This window comes from Crassostrea angulata, unplaced genomic scaffold, assembly GCF_025612915.1.
Source record: "Crassostrea angulata isolate pt1a10 unplaced genomic scaffold, ASM2561291v2 HiC_scaffold_92, whole genome shotgun sequence".
Taxonomy (NCBI): Eukaryota; Metazoa; Mollusca; class Bivalvia; order Ostreida; family Ostreidae; genus Magallana; species Magallana angulata.
Window position 1 is genome coordinate 167,235 of NW_026441647.1, and position 17,689 is coordinate 184,923.

At 34.5% G+C, this 17,689-nt stretch overlaps 2 protein-coding genes across 2 annotated transcripts; one reads left to right on the forward strand and one right to left on the reverse strand.

The window, feature by feature from the left end:
* Nucleotides 1–93: 93 nt before the first annotated feature.
* On the reverse strand, nucleotides 94–8,401 carry LOC128169057 (sperm axonemal maintenance protein CFAP97D1-like). The gene is made up of 6 exons (XM_052835221.1): nucleotides 8,273–8,401; nucleotides 7,943–8,062; nucleotides 7,469–7,549; nucleotides 4,744–4,862; nucleotides 1,715–1,898; nucleotides 94–1,453 (listed from the first exon to the last, which is right to left on the reverse strand). Exons 2-6 carry the CDS (start codon nucleotides 8,033–8,035, stop codon nucleotides 1,178–1,180), a joined length of 753 nt encoding a protein of 250 aa, XP_052691181.1. The 5' UTR covers nucleotides 8,036–8,062; nucleotides 8,273–8,401; the 3' UTR covers nucleotides 94–1,177.
* A 1,134-nt stretch (nucleotides 8,402–9,535) lies between these two features.
* Nucleotides 9,536–15,978, forward strand: LOC128169067 (uncharacterized). The gene is made up of 3 exons (XM_052835232.1): nucleotides 9,536–10,136; nucleotides 10,507–10,885; nucleotides 13,126–15,978. Exons 1-3 carry the CDS (start codon nucleotides 9,969–9,971, stop codon nucleotides 13,749–13,751), a joined length of 1,173 nt encoding a protein of 390 aa, XP_052691192.1. The 5' UTR covers nucleotides 9,536–9,968; the 3' UTR covers nucleotides 13,752–15,978.
* Nucleotides 15,979–17,689: the final 1,711 nt, after the last annotated feature.

A 17,689-nucleotide genomic window follows, 5' to 3' on the forward strand; every position in this document is an offset into this window, starting at 1 on the left:
TAAATATTTACGGCATGACTTGATCTGCTAAAGATGCTGCTGTCTGTACATTGCTCATAAGCATGCGTTATAAGATAACAAAACGAGAGTACAGAATATTCAATTGAGTTTATTCAATCTTAAAAAAGAATTTCAAATAAAAATGGAACAAAATGCTTCTAACTAGCGTTTTACATGTAACACACATGAAATACTGATTGATACATAACAGATCAGACCTAGTCGCAGAGAAATGGACCTTTTATCACAGGGTACAAAATTATCTCCCATTGAAGATGTCAATAGAATACATAGCAAACTGAATAAAAATATCAACCTATAAATATTGACCACATGATCTAGCTTTAAAATATCTGAACCATAATACTATCTAGATAGAGTGAATGACTTGTATATTACTCTGATACAAAGTATGAACCTTTAGATTGACCACCATAGGATAAACTGGTCAGTGTGCATAATAGAATGATTATTGGAATACTGTTATAATGGGTTACACATAGCCTAAGCAGCTTACAGAGTCAAACAATGTCGGAGGTATACAGTCCGGCTAGTATCACAGAAAGCAAACAAAGAAACAAAACTCATCAGCCAATGTATCCAACATTGTGAATCCGTGTTGGTAGCCTCGCGTCACATGGTATAGAAATGCGAGCGAAGTCGTACGACACACTGAATTCATTGTCATGATTGTAATCAGTTAAACAGTAATACTCAATCTTTGTTACAAACAAACAATACACACATAAGTACCCTTGTGTAAATGTACAGTCACTGTACTCCTAACAAAAATAATTTGGGGAACATTTTATACCAAATACAAACAACGAAAGTTCTGAAAGGGACAGGAACGGTAGAGTTCTTGTCTGAGAGGAATCATACTAAAGCCCTGATATGTTGTGTAATATAGTTAACAATTTTCACAGCCGCACATTCATTGCTCGATAGATAAGAAACAATACTGTAGATCGGTGACGTCAGTACGCAATAGATTGTGATGACAATGTTTTCCACACTTCACTGCATCCACTGGAAAAAACACTTTAAGGACCATGCCTGCTTTGATAAAAACAAATCCACAGCTTCCGAACAAGTCTTTAAATTTTACATCCTTTTTTTTTAATCATACAAGTGAGTTGAGAGGTCATAATAAAATAGTCCAGCATATGTACACTTGTTATTCTGCTACTTTGGAATCCTCATTGGATTTGGTAGGTGACTCGGATTGTTTGGTGGGCGACTCTGACTTCTTGGGCTCCTCTTTTTTCTGGGTCTTCTTCTCCTTGAGTTCACTCTTCTCCTCATCCTTCGCATCCTTCTTCTGCTCCTGCTTCGGTTCCTGTTTGGTCTGCTCCTTTAGCTCCGTCCTCTCCTCGTCTATGCTCTCCTCGTTTTCCCGGGTTTCTGACCTCTTCTTCTGAGAGCGACTCTCCAGCTTGGATTTACTCCTCTCCTGAATTAACAAACATTCATTTGAGTGATTCAAAACCTCATATAGATTTATCAATTTGTGAATTTAAAAAATTCTATACAAGCGAATCAAAATCAGAGGATTCTCTTAAGACATTGGAGATTTTTTCATGATATTAATATTAAAATGCTGGTTTATAGCAAAGATTAATTAGAGTCAAGTTAAAAGAAAAATGAACAATAATGTTTATTTTTATTCCTCTACCATCCCTTGGGGCAGTAAGTGATGTACTTATAGACCTACCTTCATCGTCCACCAGTCCTTGGGGTAGTGACTGATGTTGTCAATAAATTTCTGCTCCTCGTCCCAGATATCGGCCCAGCGTTTGGCGCTGTATTCTGGCTGTCGTAGCGTGATTCTCTGTAGGATTGCTTGGTTCTCCTTAGTCACACGTAACAGTTCCCGCTGTCTCTTCTCTTTGTTTAAGCTAAAAAATAAACAACCCAAAAAATCATTACAGGACAACACAATTTGGCTATCTACACAGATCACAATACACAATCCAGAGTAACTTGATTACCATTTTACTAATACTAATTCGAATGAGTCCTTTGTAACATCATCCATTTGTACAATATCAATTACAGTCAAACTTCGTTATCTCGAACTAGATGGGACTGTTTAAAAACTTCGAGATATCAAAGAATCCGAGATATCGAGGGTAAAATACTTTTATAAATAAGTGGTTGGGACTTAAAAATCACTCTGACATGTTCATCGTATGCGAGATACAGTAAAACTCGTTTAGTACGAACACGGATATTGCGAATTTATGGATATAGCGAAGTCATCTTGGATCCCAAGCTATGTAAATTTAATGAATTTCTTATACGGTTATAATGAATTACGGATTATAGCGAAGTAATTTCTTAGGTCCCAGTGACTTTGTTATAACCGAGTTTTGCTGTATCAGTGTTTGAGATATCGAAGTTCAACTGTACAAGATCAATTATATACTCATTAAATATATGATAAAGAAGTAAAGGGGATTTTGAAAAACTGTATTTTGCAGTATTTAATAAACTCAGTTGTATGCACTAGGAACTGCAGGAACTCGGTAAAAAGAATATTGAGTATGGGTAATACGTTTTATACATTGTGTAATAATGTTATCTGTCACCTATATCTATAAGATACTATTTTCTCTTTACTAATATGACATCTGTTGGTACTAGGGACTAATCAAACAGTGGACTCCATAAGTTTGTGAATCCTAATCCACAAATATTGATCCAATATTTATACTTTGAGAGTAGTTCATTGAAGAGAATTAATGGCTATCTAATAGAGCCTATAGATGCAAAAAATACCTTGACAAAATATATTGCAAAATCCCTCTTTGAGTGGTTTTAAAAAGTTGACTGTTAAAGTCTTGCCAATATGTACAACTTCTCAACGACTAGCGAGATGACAAATTTTGGTAATTTAAAACTGTTTACAATAAAAACTTCTTTGAAAGTGTTTAAAAGTCTTGAAATTAAGATTTCACAACTCAATATTTAAAGTTTAATATACTTATCAGTTATTTTCTGTCATTAAAAGGAGAAATGGTGTTATTTCAGTTCTAACCACTAAACATTAAACTTCAACTAAATTTCAAACCAATGTAAAGGGACCCAAATTAAGCACTTCAACCCCTCAAGTTAGTGGGAAACTACATCATTTAAATGGCTGGGATTGTAGACTGATCAAACCCTGGTCCTCAGAATAAGAGGGGCCATTGAGTGGTTCTTGCCTGACGATCCTTGGGATATAGAGACAGACCAAGGTCACATCTTTTAAAAGTCAGCTTTGCTGTTCCTTAAATTATTTCGAAAGGCTCTTTCCATATAAAACCAATTGCATGTATTTTTCTTATCTGAGCTACTTATGTCAAATTTGGCTTTTTAGAACTCTCTTTAACATTGAAATCAATGTCCTTTAAAGTTTTATGTACAAAATCAATTTACATTGGTTATAAAATTGACAGGACAGGAAGCTGAATTTCCTCCGTTTTCGGTGGAATCCTATAAATATTTCTGTGTGAATCAATGAGACATTTCATTGGTAACTTAGCTGGCTTTGTAACGTCTTGTACAGACTGAAGATAGTTCTACCTCTGGGTGGAACCGAACAGGTGTCTATACCTTGTACAAATATCTGAGCCACAGAACATTCGTAAGTCGGTCAATAGACCCTCTCGTTCCCTGACACAAAGTGCACTGGGTTATCCAAAAGTCTCATAAAAAGAATTGATTTTTTTCTCTTAATATGAATTTACATGACAGTAAGATGACAAAAGCTTGAGGATTTTGGAGTCAATAAAGTTATTGATGAACCCTTTTCATTAGAAATCTATAGAAATGCCAAGGAGACAATACACTAGACCTCCACCCTGATAAACAGTCGTTAAATATTCAGACTGGGCCTCTGTCTTTATTGCTGGAGCTAATTAGACCTTGTTCTTTGTTACCTTTTTTTTCTCTTATTGGATTGCTCTCTTGCTCACAATATAAATTACACATAACAAATGGGAGTAAGACAGGCATCTAATTATCAATATATCACATCCAGTGAAATTTTTGTACCCCCTCCACCCTCCCCCTTTTCAAAGTAAACATATCAAATAATTAATGAAACAACTAGTTTGTAAGAGACTCTCAAAGTTTTGACAGTGAACATGTCAAACATTTATTCCTTGATCAAAGACAAAAACATGATGTAGATCTTAAAGTGTTTGTCTCTAATTATTATTGATATATTACATTATCATATTACAATAGAAATGTACTGTAATCAGATATATTACTTATGATATGCAATAATAAGCTCTTTCCCTCAGAATTGAAATCAATGATCATAACTGTCTGACTCATAGAAATGTAACATTCCAATTGTGCCATGATATAAAAACTGTCAGAGATTAGTGTAGTCTAATGGTGTCGTGGGCATTATTTTTAAAACTATGATTACAATGATCTTGTAATGGATAGATATACTGGATGTTTATGTTGTAATAAACAGAGCTATTAGTCATGTAATTACAGTCCACATGTTGCCATGGACACAATGTCAAAAATGCAATCTTTACCAATAATAAAATGGCTAGTACAGTCAAAATTGTAATACATCTACCACTGTTGTAACCTATAGAACTATGATCTATCTGAAAGGTAACCACAATATCCACACTGCAATGAAAAGCACTGACGAACATGTCAGAGGGCTTATAAATGAAAATGTAATGGGCACAGAATGCACCAATGCCTTTATTGCTGACATGTAATACGGACCTTTTATATTCATACATGTTCCTATTGTCCACCCTGCCCCGCGTTCTCATGATGTAGGACATTTTTTCTAAAAGAATTCTGTTGTCTCTCTCTATCGTAGCCAGGCGCTCCTCTTCTAACTGAAATAGACAATTAACCATCAAAAAATTAAGAAACAACAATAGCATGTAGACAATAATTGTGTTTTGGAATCCTGAAAATTAGGTACAGGAAATTCAACTTTGGTTTATCTGCTTTATTGACAAGATAACAAAACTTAAGACTCTTTATTTTCAATTATCCAAGCAGATGACATGACCAGATGACTAAAAATTAGACAACAAAATAGTCCTGTTAAATTCATAAGGGTCAAGTTTAGGATTAAGTTGGTTTAAATTAATATAAGGGGCAATAAAAAAAACTAATATTATCATTACAGGTGCCTATAATTCATTAAAAATCTCTCTCTCTCTCTCTCTAATAGCAGCCACAATAGGCAATAAAAGCAAGAGAGATTGGTTCTTCTGATGGAACATCAACATTGACTTTATTCAGTCTATTAATGTATCAACCTCATAAATATAAACCTAGTTTTACCAGGCAGGACAAATTAGGGATGTTTTAACAGGCAACTTTTATAGGCAAACATTCTGTGAATAAATAGGGGGCACTCTGGATTGTTTGTAATGCAGTTTTATAGTGTACCCACATCGTCTTATATACCAACACTACAGCCATTAAAAGCCCTGCGTGAGAGCAGGGTGGGGGAGCCCATGAATACTGTCCCCGTTATGTGTCAACGGTCCTTCACGATTAATGCATTTACTTAAGTCCAGGTGAATGTGGATTATAAAAAGAACTATTGTGTATACCATATTTGCTCTGAATAAAGGAGGCATTTAATCCCAATATGGCTGATCATGGCATGCATGAACCACTTCTGAAATTTTTCTTTAAACTCAATGCCTCAGAACTTTTACAGCTAAATATCAAATGTCATTTTTTTTTCAAGATCTGAATAGTGTGCTGTTTGTGCATTAGCAACAAACAAAATACAAAACATCAAGTGAAATTAAAATTTAAACAAGGCCTTTCATTGCAGATAATTTTTTACTTGGTTGAAATAAGTTTCCACAATGGGGTAATTACTTTAAAACTACAATGAGTGCAGAGGTTGTTTTTTCTTTAATAAAAGAAAATTCAATAGAAAAATTCTTTTTGTTTGTAGTTTCTCAGCATTGAAACAAATGTAAAAATCAATATACCGGTTGTATAAAGAGCAACGTTTTTGTTCAGCAGAGATTATTTTTCACCTAGTTAACATGCATGTATAGAGATTCCATAAAAGTTGTTCAATATTGGTCATGTAATTTATGTTCCTGTAGTTGTATGAGTATTGACTTAGTCATCTAGCCTTACCCCACACTGAGTGAGAAAGGCACAGGATGAAGAAACTGATTACATCTTGTATAGAGGGTTTTCAATAACCACCAAATTCCATTTAAAAATCAGAGGACATAATTAAAGGCTTTGTGTAATATGGCTACCATTAAATTCTGATTGATCAATGATATGAAATGTTCCAAATCAATCCTCTGCCATTAAATACACAAAAGCCACCATTCTAGTCTAGGCTTTGATTAAATATAACTTATCAGAAAAAAAAACTTTAATGAAACGTTAAGCGGATTTTTCCCATATCAATTTATTACTGTGTGAAATGGGAAAGAACTTTGGGTCTAGTCTATAGATTTTTGCAATATTACAAGTGTGTAAATCTCAGAACTTTTTTATTAAACCATATTTGGGTTGACACTTTAATATTGTGCTACTTCTTGCATTAAATAAACTTTTAAGCACTAATCTTGAAAGGTTTATTGCTGACTATTCTGGTAATAAGTGTCTCAGTATAAACAATACTTCAACTGAATGATAAATAGACTGTTTAATATAATACTTGTGTATGGTTCTCTCTGCATAACATGGATTGGTTTTAATTAATAAGATGAAGAAGATTTCCTTTATTTTTTTCCAGCAATGCTTTAAGGTATTTTAAATAACTTGATCACCTTATACATGCAGTATTGATTTAAGAGCTCTCCTGAAACTTATTGAAAATGTCCCCAGAATAAAATTATTAGAGGAAAAAATCTTTAATAATTGAGAATCATCCCAATGAAAGACTTTCTTTGATGCAACATAGATTATCAAATCCAGAATTGAGAAGATAGGCTGGGCTTTATAACAATGACTGAAGACGTTCATTTTTCTTATATTCACCGGTTAAATGAGCCAATGAAACAGTGTTGCCACCTCTTGTTTACACAGTTCTTTCGTTTCACTGTGCATTTCTATACCTATTCTTACTTTCAGCAAAACATGAGCTGGCACAAATTTTAAATCGCCCAGGCATTCATAATCTCATGATTATCAAATATAGAAATATATTTATGAGCTTAATAGGAACTGGAGATGTTGAGCCCATATTGAATAGATAAGATTTAGCCGTAGAAATCGATGGAATTTAACTGTGTGCTTGTCTAGTTATGACACTTATAAATATTTGATTAAGATAGAAAAGGCCACAACAGGTCTACCTAAGTATAGCCATATCAGTAATATTTATTAAACAATCTCCTGTATGATGGACCATAACATTTCCCTGTTTAATTATGAATACATTTGTAGTACAGGAGACTTATCACATGGAAGATAGACAGTTCAAATAGAATTAATTATAACTTACTTGTAGCTTTTTGAGCTTGAGGTGAAGATGCATGTAGGTTGGTGGGGCCTTTGTGTCCACCATTGGTGCGGCTGTTCGGACCTGTTATACATTAAAGAGTATAAAGTATCAATCTTTATGACATACAATATAATTTCATGGATATTAGGGTATGATAAATTGATATCTGATATTCTTCATATGTTTCCAATCTTATAGAGACTGAGAAGATTTGAAAGTATATGGGGAACATTGTAAGGATTATTTTTCATAGTCAATACAGAAAATAATTTCAACCTGGTCCAGATTTGTTAAAAAAAGAAAAGAAAACATATATCAATTTATTTAAGCAAATTAAATTGGGAATCAAGAGTTACTTAATCATCCAGACAACGTGATATCTTCTGAGATGAGAACTTAATCAACGGTTGATGTAAATCTGATAACCTCTCACTGACAAAACAAACAGTGACCATTACATTAAAGATTAATTACCTTTCGCCTGTGTTCGTCATAGTAAGTATTGTCCCAGCGCTTCTGTAGGAGTTTATTGTGGGTCGGCAGTATAGACTGATAACTTTTGTGCATCTTGACTATCTACGACTAGTATCCGTCCTATACAAAACGTAAATATTCTATTATTGTACACACATTCAATGCTCTACGTACACACTATTCAGTTGCTTGGTCACGTGATCAAGCACAATCTCCATAACGACAAGATCTCTACTGAAAAATAGTGAAAACAACCTATCTAACGCCAATATGAAGCAATGTTTACATCAATTATTTTAAAATGAATAATTTATCTTTTTCTCAACATACCTAACAATAATTTAAAAAAAGTAAACAATAATTTCTGTGAAATGCACACAAATCCGAAAACATGTGCGCGTCTATATCACTAAAACGCTTGTTAAGAAAAACTATTAGACGGATCGTTGGGTAACAACCAATAAACCCGGAACATGACAGAACGAGTATTTTCCCTTAGGTAAAGAGGATGCATTTTTTTCAACGGTTCTTTTTTTTTGTTTACTGTTATATATGAAGGTATGCCTATACTTCCAAAAAAATTTTTCCTTCCAAAATCATGAAATTTCTAATCCGTGGGGAGGGGGGCCCGGGGGGGGGGGGGGGGGGGGGGCTAGTATGCTCCCCCTAGCCCCCCCCCCCCGGTTCCGACGCCCATGGAGGTAGAGGAGTGCGATGCACCGACACAACTGATTTTTTTCTAATTTGATCTCAACTTGTATGTAGTTATTTATTCCATTATATCCACCGTGGCCAAAATTGCAATAAATTCTTAAAATGCATGAATGTCATTGATCAAATTTCTTTTAAAATTTTATTTCATTTATAAAGTTTGAAGAATAAATATAACATTTTATGATGAAAAAAAAAATGCTTTGAGGCTGAAGATCGGACCCTTATTATACAAAAAGTGAATAACCACTAATGAAACTGTATGCACACTTAAATAAACCAAAGTATGTGTTATATAGGTAGCGGTGCCTTTTTTGTAATACATGTATATTCAAAATCAAGCATCTTTTATTAACACACTCATAGCAAATGCCATCCGATTTTTGATATATTCGCCTTTAAGATTTCTTTTCGACTAGGGCGATTGAATGGTGCGATTTTGGTCGAGAATGAATCGGATGGAAATAAAAACGGTTGAAAATGGGATGAAAAAATCGCATCCGATGTGACCCCGAAAAATTATGAACGATGAATGATATTATTTTATCATACAAAACCAAAACTAACGGTGTGAATTAACTTGCTTATAATTATAACAAAGTATCTATCGTATTTCGTATAATATTTAAAGAAATCTGTTAAAATATTACGAATGCAGCATAGCGCAATCGTTATAATCATATGAAATACAATAGATACAATGAATTACATGTATTTATTTTTAATTATTAAAGGCAGATACATAATATTACCAAATGAGGGTTTAATATGGTTAGGGGTAATGGGTCATTTGCTGTAATGAGCTGGTCGAAAAAATCTACCGTCACTTTTTTTAAAAATCTTTGCGGACCTGTAAAAATACTTCTTTTATAGCTAAAAATGAGTAAAAACCTAATTTCATCTTACCCGTTACGCTAAAAGTCGACACCAATTAATGTTTATAGATTTACAATAGAGACATGTCTACATATAACTGAGTGTACCGTACTAAACGTCCATCTGTGAGCCATTTCCCCTCTGACATTGTGTAAAACCAAGGCGTGACGGGTCGACAGATCCCGGCGGATCGATAGCTCCGCGCCACTGATTTTGATCCGCCTCCGGACATCCACTAACACTATGCTGTTCCAGATCCTACATGCGTAATAAACTTTGAATTTCCTTTTTACCAATGGGCAGTAGATTAGTAGATCTAGAGTGAGACACGGTGAACGTAGCAAGGAAAACACAGACAGAAACGTGATGTAACAGTTCTACAATCACTGGGTAGAAATTAAGTCGAGGTCCAGGAAAATCCGAGCCTTGCTCACAGATCATGTTCGAAATATCCCCGCTCTGGATTCCGTGCGTTCTGCTGATCTTTGGAGAAGTCTCGGGGCACGGATTTTTGCGGGACCCCCCGGGACGATCCTCTATGTGGCTGTTTGGGTACGGCACCCCCGCTAACTACCAGCATATGGAGCTCTTTTGTGGAGGCTTCCCGGTAAGTCGACTATTTCAAGAAAACGGGGTGATAATTAAAAAAACATTAAACTAATCAGTAACTCAATTAAGTCTTCTTGTTATCAACTACCAACAAGAATGTTATAAAGTCACAAGTCAAAACTTTGGAAGAGTTTGAAAAATTGGGGAATCTGAGTAAATTTCTACGTCAAAAGCTTATTTCTCTTATATTACAGTGAATACTCAGACAACATGTTTGCAATATTGCGGGAAAGTTTTCTCGTAATTAATTTACCATGATAAGTTCTTTTTTTCATATCAGATGCTCACCAATGTATCATTCACTTACAATGGCTTATAAAATGGTTTAATTACGTTCATTTTAAATGTATCCATCCATTTTGTTACAGACGCAATGGTGGTTAAATGACGGGAAATGTGGCGTTTGTGGCGATCCTTACAACGCACCGCGGGAAAACGAACCCCCCTATGGTAAATACGCGAAGGGAGTTATAACACAGAGCTACACCTCGGGCTCGATCATGCGGGCTACTGTCCACGTGACCGCCAGCCATAAAGGCTATTTCGAGTTTCGCCTCTGTCCACACGATGAACCCAATATCACGGTCACTCAGGAGTGTTTGGACCGGAACTTGTTGTCAGACCCCATAACTAAGGGGACTAAATTCTTTGTCGACGACAAAAGTGTGGGGATTTATCAGCTTGAACTTCAACTTCCGGAAGGAGTCGTCTGCAACGCATGCGTTCTCCAGTGGCGTTATAGAACAGGTGGGTAGTTTTCATATTTACCAGTCCTTTGTTGTATACAGTTACATTCAATACAATTTACACCTCGCTTTATCCATTATATTATGTGTTTGATCTGACATCATATTAAAAACCCATATATGCTCCAGAGTGCACCTTAATTTAGGAGGGAAAGACACAACAAAGCAAAAGATTAAACTTTAGTCATTTACTAGAAAGAAAAAAATACAGGAATGCTTTCAAGACACAGCTAAAAGATGGGACATATGAAATAAAAAAAAAAATCTTGTACTGCCTAAAATATCGAATTTAACTGAAAGAAAATCAACAAGACGTGAATCAGGGATAGATAATTGATGCAGATCTGTAGTTCTACGGAACATTTGGATCGACATGCTGTAGAGCTTAATTTACTCATATTAAAAATTGGGATATTATTTGTGTCCAAAAACTTGCACTTTTTTGGGACTAATTAACATTACTCCATGATTGATTCTTTGGAAATTCGATACCCTAACACCCCCGCCCCCATTAAAAAAAATTAAACAACCAAAGAAACAACCCCCAAAAACCCCAACCAACAAAAAACAATACTCAACAAACAGGCTACCAGTTCAGACGTACTTTTTTGCTAAATAAATAATGCGTTACAAACTCAAAATTGAATCCCTCCGACGAAATGCAGTGATTGTCATTGTCGTTTTTATGAGAAAAAACAGTAGTAAAGTGCTATTGAAATGAATTTGAGAGCAGACATGAAGACGCATTATAAAAATTTTCAACGAGTGTGGAATATGATAAAAACCGAATGGTATCGTTATTTACGTGTTATGTAGTAAATTTTGAATTTACCGGTTGGCAGTAAATGCAAAATTTGCCACCCGGTAAATTCAAAATTTACAACATGACATACGTATAAACCTTCATATTTCATAACTTCTTGATCAAAAGCAGCAACAATTCTGAAACAATCAGCCATCTTTTTGTGGAATGCCCATTTGTAAAAAAACTATGGAGTGACATTGAAGAGTTATTTTTAAGAAACTACAGGGTGTCCCTAATGTTTGATAAGCAAAGTATACTTTTTGGTAAATATAAAAACTACCATATGTATAGAATACAAAACCTGTTAAGTTATATTGTAAAACAGTATATTTTCACTTGTAGACTTAAAACTTACCCAACTTTAAATGTGTTGGAACTCAAAAGGAAAATTGAAAACAGGCTTCTTGTGGAAAAATATTTACTTTTAAAGAACTGTGAATTTGAAAAATTTGAGAGACACTTGGAGAATATTATTGAAAGAATTTAGCAAGTCTTTACTATATCCCCAACTATTTGTTAAAAGAATGTATGATGCTTTTTTAAAATATCTAAATAAATCTTTTTGATAAGCAAACCCTAATAGACAGCTATGCTGCAAAGCAACCATTGCCCCGTCAGCTTTTTTCTCTCCGCCTTCTTTTCTCTTATAAATAAATATATGTACATGTACGTGCTAAATATTATGTTCATGCTGTTGTTTGTGTATATTATAATCACATATTGGAAAATCCTTAAATTTAGAGCTGTCAATTTATAAGTTGGTGTGCATGTTATATTTTTTATTTGCTTTTCTTCTTTTGTTTCTTTTGTTTGTGTTTATATGCATATTATTTCACTCAATGTTTTCTGTCCTTTCTCACCCCCACTAAAAACATAAAAATCAAACTTTCACACCATTGTGAACTATTATATATCTATTCTTGCATGTATATTGTATGTTAAAAAAATGTTGAGATTCCAAAAGAAATGTATTATGTAAGAAAGCTGTGAAAGTCATGAATAAAAAACATAAATAAAAAAAAAAAAAGCAGCAACAAATACCGGAAATAGAATTAAAACGAAGAATAGATATCTTTTGAACATGTATAATTTAGAAATTTATATTTTTATATATAAAATATAATTATAAATTGAAGATTTTGATCTTTAAAAAACTATGTCAAATAGATACAATTATAACACACTCTCCTAATTGTATTATCCAAGACCTTATTTTTCCATATCCGTGCAAATGGCGTTGAACTTGGCTTGCCGACTTAACAGGTTCTCGTTAAAACATATTTTATAATGTACAGTTGGTTTGATCTCGAGTTTCAAAGTTGTTTCACGCCTTAAACACAATCTACAAATTCATGGAATTTATTTTGTAACAAATTTACCGATTCTTCGTGGGTTTTCATTAAAAACGTATTTTTAAAAACTTGCATGTATTTCAGGTAATCGATGGGGCTGCTACAATAGTGATTTTACCAAAGGTCCTTGTGGACTGGGTTTCGGACCTCAAGAGGAGTTCTACGCATGCTCCGATATCCGTATCCAAGGGAACAACACGACAGTTATAACGTCAACCCGCCCTTCGCCAGAAACATCAGTGACGTCACTGTCCAAAACAACAACGATATTGACAAGTTCCACAACTGCAGAGAAAGTTGTTACGACAACAACTGCAAACCCAACGACAACCCAGAAATCTACAACACCGCTAATAACATCAACCCCCCAACCTGTCCAAACTACTACCGCTCCAACCCCCACCGTAAACATCGTATGTAAGGCTGTGGGTCCCTGGAAAAACTCCCTACCCATGGACAACTGGTGCCGAATTAACTGCGCGCGCAATTACTGTCCTCCCACGCACTGCATGTGTGGTCGTGAAGACTTGCTTACAGTGGACAACGGAATCATGAATTCTGGAAAGACGTGCGTGTCCCTGAGACCTAACTCTGGGTGGGATTTGTGGTGTCAACACAACTGCCCTATGGGCCTGTGTTATCCTAGTATATGTCGCTGTGGAAGCCTTACCCTGTCTAAGATGGTACAACACAATCTAGGAACGCGATGATTGACCCTCAAAATCTACAGCAGACGACAGTCTCAATTAAACTTGCGTTGGTCTTATTGGTTAAAGTAGATCTTAAGACAGTTTTAACATTTCACAATTATTTTGAACAAGACAGTCAATTATGTTTGCAAACAGTTGGGTATTTCAACAGTTGGATATTGTCGAAATTGATTTTAAAAGTTGATCGATCGTGCATTATTATAAACATCCAACGTCTAGCATGAAAACTTTTCACTTAGTTAAGTCCAAGTCTCCAATAATTTTTAAAGTGTTTATATGTGTAATCGGATATTCAAAGCAAGATTGTACTTGTGTTTCTGGTGTATCTACAGATTCCTTAAGAACGTAGCAACTTCAACTGCAAAAAATTACTCATATCGCCAAATGGAATTGAAATACATCCAAATATTACACCTTTACCAAGGTATATCAAACATTAGTAAAAAAAAAAGTTATAAAAAAACAGGACACGAGCCTTGTTTACATGACAAAGAGTTGTGAGCCCTGTTTCTTGCTTGTAACTCTACGACTGACTCTCAAATTTCATTTGATTACTAGAAATGCCCTTATAAAGCATTGTAAAAAATAAAAACAGATAAATAAAATTTGACCAAAATTGTGACCACTCCCCTTAAAAATAACAAATAGATTATCAATTACATGCATGTATAAAACCTAAACAAGAAAAAAGTTAGATGGCCTCTTTTTTTCAATAGATAAAGATTGGATTGGGTGGGGGGGGGGGGGGGTCCAGGCCCAAGTACGTAAGGCAAATAGAATGTGAAATATAGGTTCACTTGGCATCCTTTTCAACTCTGTGAGCGTGAGTTTGAACTTTTCAACAACAGCATTTTAAAACAGATATAGTTGTGTGTGAAGTGACAAATTAAGAAGAATAACACATAAACCACTTTATTTCAATCGTATTACGTTACAAATAAGTACATGTGCAATTATTTCCCTTGTTATTTTCTCCTGTTTTCGATTTCTTGTTATGTTCAAATTCCCAATGGTCGACGCATGTGGTCATAGGATTCTAATAAAACTGCACTTCACAGCGGCATTTTGGACACTTTTTTTGTAAAGAAGATGGATGGATAAGGCGTGTTAAATGCCTATAGAAAGACGAATTAGGTACTGAAAAATATCAACAACTGATACATGTACTAGTAATTCTTTTTAAAAAAATCATTCAAAACAAGGTATATAACATAACATCGAATTGCAACCTTAAATATGTTTGAATAAGTTGATATAAAGTGGCGTAAGCGTATCAAAACCTCCAATCATTCTTTTTAGAACTTCAATGCGTTTTATTGTATAGAGTGGATGTGAGCTCCTAATATTTGTCATAGTCCAAATAAGGTGAAAAAAAATCAACGAAAACGTTGAGAGACGACCCACTGTCTTACCCCCCCCCCATTTTCTTTAAAGCTATATATGCTGTTTTTAACGCTTTTTTGCTTAGTTGAAAACCCGACCCAAACTTTTTAGTGTGACGATCTACAAAAGTTAGAAACTTTCTGCAAGTCATGTATTTTTAGTTTTATAAAACTTATCTACAATGGAAAATATGCCTTATGAGGGAAACAAAGTTCTTCATGAAAATAGGTACAATATCTGAGGAAAATGTCTATCACAAACCTATGCTCTCTAAAAGATGTTTTGAAAACTGTGTGGAATGCAACTTTTATAGTTATCGTAAAATTGAAGTTTCTTATTCTCTGTAGCATTACCAATCGGGATGACAAAGGGGTATACTTTTACTTTTAGATAATAACTCAGTTCTTCAAAAGGAAAATAAGGTTATCGTGTAGCTAAAACAAAGGTTACACAAGTTGCAGCTTATTCAACATTTGGCAATTGGTCAAGTATCATAAAAAGCTAAGTTTAGGAAATTCAACATTAACATTTATTTCAGCTCAATCTTTAGCACCCAGTGATAATTCTTATCACTATCTGAATAAGAATGGCATACACAGTTTTATAGGGGCTTGGTCACGATTTTGGTCAACTTCTATTCATTTCTAATGATCATGTGAAATTTGAGGGTCAGGTGTAGAGTTATGAGCAAGATACAAGGTTTACAACTCTTTGTCATGTAAACAATGCTCATGCCCTGTTTTTGTTTATGTCGGTTCAATATACCAGTATAAAATCTTTTTCAAGCTGATTTGCCTATCTTGTGATTCATTTTAAGCATAAATAAAATGTTACTAACGTTTAACACATTCATTTTATGTCTAAAACTAGATTTTTGGGAGTTGATTTTAATCAACTCTCCTATGCAGTTACTCTGGCAAACCGAAAGTGAAACAGTCTTTGGACCTAAGCACAAATCATCACCGCTGACAAGACTAAGTTCTTGAAAATAATAGAAAAAAATTCGATGTATGTATGCTGAAGCATTGTTTTTCAAGGAAACTTATCTATAAACACTTTGATGATAGCCAAATTTTATGTACTACGAACAATTTAGATATTTTTGTAGTCTTGTGTATTCCTACGCCAGAGTTAATACAGTCTCGTTCAACCAAACGCTCGGCTGTCTCCGTAAATCTGCGACAAGCAGAGAGGGGGCTCTCTTGCTTTTCGGATATTAACGGAGACAGCGGAGCGTCTAGTTAAACGAGACTAGAGTTCGATATCAATAGTGCTTGGATCCATATAATTTTTAAAATTGTTTCGATAACTAATACATACTAGTAGTTGAAATCTATCTTTAAATATTACACAACAAGATTCATATGAGTTTCTCGAAATTCTTGTCGGAAAAGTCTAAAAATTCATATTATAAAAAAGTGCGTAATTCAAATACAAACTAGAAACTAATTGCCATGCAAGATAAATTGATTTTAAAATAAATGATAATCGATAAAATCAACTCCCGTCAGTACTTCAGTACTTTGATTTATTTCAGCATTCAAAATGTAAACAAAAGCGTTGTGTATACAACAAAGAAACTAAACGGATGATACTCAAATTTGGTTGCCTATTAAAAATGCCCTACTAAAGCATTGTTTACAATAAAATCGGACAAATAATTTTTGTCCAAAATCGTGATCATGCCCATTTAATTCTGTTACTAATGTAATGATTATGCCTTACTACAATAAACGTTGTAATGAATTAGATTTGGGTGGGGGAAATGGAATAACCTGACTACCCTTGGAGTGGACTACTCCAAGGTTATATAAACAGCTGTGCTGTACAGTCTGAGAGAGTCGTCTGTGAACAGCGGAGTAGGAAGGACAAGATAGATAGAAAGAAAATAGAAAGAAGAAAGATAGAAGAGTTAAGAGGTAGGGTTAAATAGAAACTAGTGGCAAGAAACCCAGGGAATTGAGGTGAGGTGCTTGGTGTAGTAAATCTGAAGAAGATTGAAACACCAAGTACTTCTCTCTCAATAGGAACCGGGTATAGACACACAGTACTGAAAGCCCACCTCACACATTATCCCCATTTATGATTGATAGTGATTTAAACGTTACCCAATTAGAGAAAAATCATTGTACTAATCATTATTAACTCAGGTAGAGTTAGAGGAACATTAATGCATATATTATCCCTGAGAACCCAGGACAAAACACGTTACACTAACTTCATAAGATTCAGTTATTGCTTATTCCTGTCTGTGGAACAAAGAAGTTTAAAGGAATTAGCTTCCCACAGTATAAGACATAAGAACATCTTAATCATCATTGATTCATTATTATTCATTAATGACCAAAAAATGTGTGGAGTATGACTACTGTTTGTTTGAGGGCTAAGGATATATATGTATATGAATATATTTACATCTACCAAGTATAACTAGTATTCCCTCTATTTCTTACAAAATCATATATATTAGTTAATTCATAGCTCTATAGAAACAGCCAAACTTAAGTCTACACGCACTGTTTATAGACTGGTCGAAATCTACAGCGGCTGAAACT

What these genes read in the sequence shown, in the direction of transcription:
- LOC128169057 (XM_052835221.1), bottom strand. Translation starts at nt 8,035, where the DNA reads ATGCACAAAAGTTATCAGTCTATACTGCCGACCCACAATAAACTCCTA. An exon ending in TCAAGCTCAAAAAGCTACAA is followed by an intron (nt 4,863 to 7,468) that starts GTAAGTTATAAT and finishes TGTCTATTTCAG; the next exon opens with TTAGAAGAGGAGCGCCTGGC. An exon ending in AGGACTGGTGGACGATGAAG is followed by an intron (nt 1,454 to 1,714) that starts GTAGGTCTATAA and finishes TTGTTAATTCAG; the next exon opens with GAGAGGAGTAAATCCAAGCT.
- LOC128169067 (XM_052835232.1), top strand. Translation starts at nt 9,969, where the DNA reads ATGTTCGAAATATCCCCGCTCTGGATTCCGTGCGTTCTGCTGATCTTT. An exon ending in TCTTTTGTGGAGGCTTCCCG is followed by an intron (nt 10,137 to 10,506) that starts GTAAGTCGACTA and finishes ATTTTGTTACAG; the next exon opens with ACGCAATGGTGGTTAAATGA. An exon ending in CCAGTGGCGTTATAGAACAG is followed by an intron (nt 10,886 to 13,125) that starts GTGGGTAGTTTT and finishes CATGTATTTCAG; the next exon opens with GTAATCGATGGGGCTGCTAC.